Source organism: Aspergillus brunneoviolaceus, assembly GCF_003184695.1.
Source record: "Aspergillus brunneoviolaceus CBS 621.78 unplaced genomic scaffold BO95scaffold_46, whole genome shotgun sequence".
Lineage (NCBI taxonomy): Eukaryota > Fungi > Ascomycota > Eurotiomycetes > Eurotiales > Aspergillaceae > Aspergillus > Aspergillus brunneoviolaceus.
Genome location: NW_020290776.1, coordinates 311,924 through 316,791, shown reverse-complemented (window position 1 = coordinate 316,791; position 4,868 = coordinate 311,924). Strand labels below are relative to the sequence as shown.

The following is a 4,868-nucleotide window of genomic DNA, read 5'->3' as shown; positions in this document are numbered from 1 at the left end:
TGCTTGTAGCGAATATTTAAGTAGTTTGCATGACCCTGTAGTTTGACCCCCATACCATATTGTTCTTGTTCTTTTGGTGGATGCGCTTCCCGTACGTTCTACCCTTCGACCACCGGTGCAAAGTGGCTTTGATATCTTTATCACAAAAGAGAACAGCTTGTACTACTGCATGAGCCCCTTCCATGGAAACAAATCACGCTCACTGATCCGCCAAAACCGAGCATATACACAATGGACCTCATACCGTCATGGAACATCGTCCACCGCTTCGAGAAGCGCAAGCTCCTCATCGCCATCAACAGCGTGGCCGCCCTCTCCATCCTCTTCTTCGGGTACGACCAGGGGGTGATGGCGGGCGTGAACAACTCCAAGGACTACATCGACCTGATGGGGTTCGGGTACACGAAGATGGAGAACGGGGAGTTGACCGCCGTGGTCACGGACAGTCTGCTGCAGGGGGGCATTGTTTCGGTCTACTACCTGGGCACGCTGTGCGGCGCGCTCCTCGGGGGCTGGGTCGGGGACAAGGTTGGGCGGATTAGGACGATTGCCGTCGGGGCGGCCTGGGCGGTGGTCGGCGCCTGTTTGCAGTGCTCGGCGCAGAATCACGATTGGATGATCTGCGGTGAGTTGGGTCTCTCTGAATTCGGATGCACGCTATCCGATAGCTGATGCAGAGAGGCGGGCTGATGCTAATGGGATTGATGTAGCGCGTTTGGTCAATGGGATCGGGACTGGAATCTTGAATGCAATCGTCCCGGTTTGGGCGACAGAGACGGCGGAGCATACTTCGCGTGGCCAATTCATTGCGATTGAGTTCACGCTGAATATCTTCGGTGTGGTGGTGGCTTATTGGTTGGAGTTGTACGTATCCAATTGTTGGTTTGTTTCAACCTGGTTCAGCAGCACATGCTAAGATCAATTGCAGCGGTCTGTCCTTCATCGACGGCGGCAAGTCCGCGTTCCGCTGGCGGTTCCCCATCGCCTTCCAGATCATCTTCCTCCTCATGTTGTTTGGCGTGGTCTGGTTCTTCCCCGAGTCGCCCCGGTGGCTCGTCAAGGTCGGTCGCGAGCAAGAAGCGCGCTACATTCTCGGCCGGCTGCGCGGCAACACGGGGGATGATGCTGTGCGCGCCGAGGCGGAGTTCCGGGACATCCAGAGTGTGGCCGAGCTGGAGCGGTCGATGAACCACAGTACTTCATACCTAGCGATGCTGTTTGGGTACAAGACGGGGAAACTGCATCTGGGTCGACGGGTGCAGCTGGTCATCTGGCTTCAGATCATGCAAGAATGGGTTGGTATCGCAGGAGTCACAGTTTGTACGTTGACCCTTAACTCTCCCCTCATCTTTCGTCTGCACAGGCTTCTGACGCAAGTGAAACAAAACAGACGCCCCGACAATCTTCAGCATCGCAGGTTTCGACTCGATGAAAAGCCAATGGCTAAGTGGGTTGAACAATATCTTTTACATGGTAAGCCGGGTAATAGGTCACGATTGTGTACGCACATTCTGACGAGCCGAATCCCAGTTCGCCACCCTCGTCTGCGTCTTCACGCTTGATCGCATCGGCCGCCGCTGGACGCTCTATTGGGGATCCACCGCGCAGGGGATCGCCATGTTCCTGGCGGGAGGCTTCTCGCGGCTGGCCATCAATGCTCGGGAGGCGGGCCACAGCGATAAGGCGGCCTCGTTTGGTGCGGCGGCCGCTGCGATGATCTTCATCTTTACCTCTGTGTTTGGCGCGACATGGCTGACTGGTATGTCTTATGATGGGATGCGTTCAGGAGAGAGGCTAACGCTGATATACGTAGTGCCATGGATCTACCCAGCCGAGATCTACCCGCTTGCGGTGCGGGCCCGCGGCAACGCCTGGGGAGTCGTTGGGTGGAGCATCGGAAATGGTTGGCTGGTTAGTGTGCCCCTAGCGAGCCCGTGCTTTTCGTTTCCCTTTCCCCGTTCGAGAACATGGTTTTCGTGGATGACGGAGATTGAAGGAATGACTGGAGTTGATGGAGATGACTTGGAATGGACGGGCTTCCAAAGATTCCCCGTGCGGGAAGCCAGACGAAGCACGAGCGCGGCTACCATGACTGCACACCCGCTAACGGATCTCTCTCCTAGACCCTGCTATGCCCTGTGATGTTCAGTGCCATCGGCGAGAAGACGCTGTATGTGTTTGCAGCGAGCAATGTCATTACGATCCCGATGGTGTGGGCGCTGTACCCGGAGAGTAACCAGCGGACCTTGGAGGATATGGATCTATTGTTCGCGGCGGACTCTCCATGGGTGTGGGATGCCGAGAAGACGTTTGCGAGGTTGAAGGCGGAGAATCCGGGGTATGTTGAGACTACGGCCAGGAAGGGGAGTTTGGTGGTGGAGCATGTGAATGTATAGCACGGCAGGATGGGATGTAGCTAGTAGTTTAGCGCTATTTAGACGAGCCCCTAGCTCGACCGCTGCTAAGTGGCGTGAATTATTGATCTGCCTTAATTTCTACGTACTTCCAGGCTAGCTAACCCGATTAAATGATAAATATGAACCATCTACCTTACTGTACTACGTAGTAAGATACTTGGCAGTGCATACCGGATAACCTTCCGAACCGAAGAGACGACAACCCGCAATGATTGGTCAATTCCACAGCAACCCCGACCTCATCTCCATACCTACCGCTCAATAACAACCTCCTCCTCAAATCATCGTAACTACTTATACCGTCTCCTAGACTAAAAACCACTGCACCCTCAATTACTCAAATTCTTTCACAGTTGCAAGCCTCCAACTCAGCCACTCTCCACACAACCAAGGTAACTCACCACCGTAACTTCCAGCAACACGAACAAGCTGACTAATTCCCACCCTCCCAAGGACTCATCCATCCATCCATCCATCCATCCAAAGCATCACAGACACTGCCTACAAAGCCCAAACAAAAAGACCAAAAGCTAGTCTGCTGCCTCTCAACACACCCCAACCTACAGACCAAAAGACATTCCAAATACCAAACACCAAACCTAGCAATCCCACTCACCCACTCACCCACTCACCACAACATACACACACCTATAACCCAAAATACATAAGTGACTACAACCACACAAAATGCCCACCCCAGAACCCACTACAAAAACCATTAAAGCACCCAGTCCCAAGACCCAAGCCCCATCCCCAACCCCCATCACCACTACCACCACCACCACTTCCACCCCCACCTCCCAAAAACCCCTCCACCGCATCCACACCCACCCAACCCTCCCCCCGCACCGCCGGAACATCTACAAGACCTTACTCACCGTCCCCGCCGGCCGGTGGACGACCTACGCCGCGCTGGCGCGGCACCTGGGCACGAGCCCGCGGGCCGTCGGCGCGGCGATGCGCCTGAACCCCTTCGCGCCGGAGGTGCCCTGCCACCGGGTGCTGGGCGGGGGCGGGCGGCTGCTGGTCGGGTACTCCGGGGGCCCAAGGGCGGGGGCCGGAAGAGCGAGGGACGGGGTGGGGATGAAGCGCCGGTTGCTGGAGGCGGAGGGGGTGGTGTTTGATGGGGAGGGGAGGGCGGGTGGGGTTTGTTTTGTGGATTTCGGGGAGGGGTCTTCGGGATGAGAGGGCAGAGGGTTATGTTTAGGGTTACATGAGATTGTGATTTATGATCGGGTTGGAAGAAGGGTCAAGGTCATATCATGGATGGTATAGGCATATTCGTGTATAGTATCTAATAATATAGGGGACTGGTCAGACTTTCAGTAAAAGATGTAAATGCAAATGCAAAAAGATAAACCAGACAAGAAGCTGCTGATCCATGACACCGAGTCCAATGTACAACCACAATAAACGCCGCCTTGGCCCAGTCCACCTCCCTCACTCTATTGTGAGGTACATTCATGGAGACATAATGTAAAACAACAGAACATGACATAGGAAAGGACATGAGGACATAAGTATGAACATGAACATAAACATAAACATCTGACAAAGGAAAAGGGTATCTCTATTCATAACACAACACACGGAGACAAAAACTAGACAAGACAAGGCAGGCCACACAGACATCCGTCTAAGCTGTCTTGGCCCGCTTGGCTGCCCGCCGCTTGGGCACGTCCCAGTGGTGGAAGGAGCGTAGATGCTCGATCAGATGGTCCCGACGAGGGAACCCATTGCCATCCTTGCGGAGACATTCCTGCACGGGACAGTCCTGGAAGACAGGATTGTGGACGCTGGTCTGGTGACGTTTCAGATCGGCTGGCCGAGTAAACGCCTTGTTGCAGTCCTCGCAGGTGTAGGGCTTGACGGGTCTGCAGGGTCTGCGGGTTAGCTTTGTGGACTAACAACCACCCAGAAAAAAAACCGAAAAAAGAAAATGGGGAACTCACTTGGACGCGTCGAGGGTCTCGTAACTTTCAACGGGAGAGTAAACAACTTCCGGGTTCGGGCTGGATTGGGTGGGGATCCACTCTATATTGGGCACCGGGAACGAAGACGCTGGAATTGGAAGCTGGTGGAACGAGTAGGCTTCGGGCGAATAGACCATGGGCGAGGCCGTGAAGGTGTTGTTGTTGCTGGGGTAGTACATGTCGAAGGTCGACGAGGCCACCGTCTGGGGGGAACTGAAGGGTGTCGAGTCGTATGATGAGGGCTCGTATGTGGGCTGGACGAAAGACATCTCCGTCCCTACCATCCCATACAACGACGGGTGGCCCATGTATCCCAGAGTCGATTGCATGGACTCTTCACTGCTGGTGGAGTACGAGTGTTCCATTGGGGGACATTCAAGCATAGGAGGGCTCTATAAGGGTTCAAGTCAGTCTTGGTATCTTGCGATAGGTAACCCTCACATAGCCTGGGACTCACCATTGCAGACATGGCATACAT

At 54.5% G+C, this 4,868-nt stretch overlaps 3 protein-coding genes across 3 annotated transcripts; 2 read left to right on the top strand and 1 right to left on the bottom strand.

Annotated features, from left to right (window-relative positions):
* Positions 1-231: 231 nt before the first annotated feature.
* BO95DRAFT_515748 (putative MFS monosaccharide transporter) lies at positions 232-2,472 on the top strand (the record flags this gene model as incomplete). Its single annotated transcript, XM_025591773.1, has 7 exons — positions 232-625; positions 711-864; positions 929-1,320; positions 1,391-1,473; positions 1,531-1,759; positions 1,814-1,911; positions 2,124-2,472. 7 exons carry the CDS (start codon positions 232-234, stop codon positions 2,394-2,396), a joined length of 1,623 nt encoding a protein of 540 aa, XP_025440822.1. The 3' UTR covers positions 2,397-2,472.
* Positions 2,473-3,227: 755 nt separating this feature from the next.
* Positions 3,228-3,590, top strand: BO95DRAFT_340793 (MGMT family protein; the record flags this gene model as incomplete). The annotated part of the gene is made up of 1 exon (XM_025581961.1): positions 3,228-3,590. A coding segment is annotated over one exon (363 nt), but the record flags the coding sequence as incomplete, so codon positions are not given.
* A 69-nt stretch (positions 3,591-3,659) lies between these two features.
* Positions 3,660-4,868, bottom strand: BO95DRAFT_483410 (C2H2-type zinc finger protein; the record flags this gene model as incomplete). Its single annotated transcript, XM_025590292.1, has 3 exons — positions 3,660-4,291; positions 4,370-4,782; positions 4,848-4,868. The coding sequence occupies 3 exons, from the start codon at positions 4,866-4,868 to the stop codon at positions 4,054-4,056; spliced, it is 672 nt and encodes a 223-aa protein (XP_025440820.1). The 3' UTR covers positions 3,660-4,053.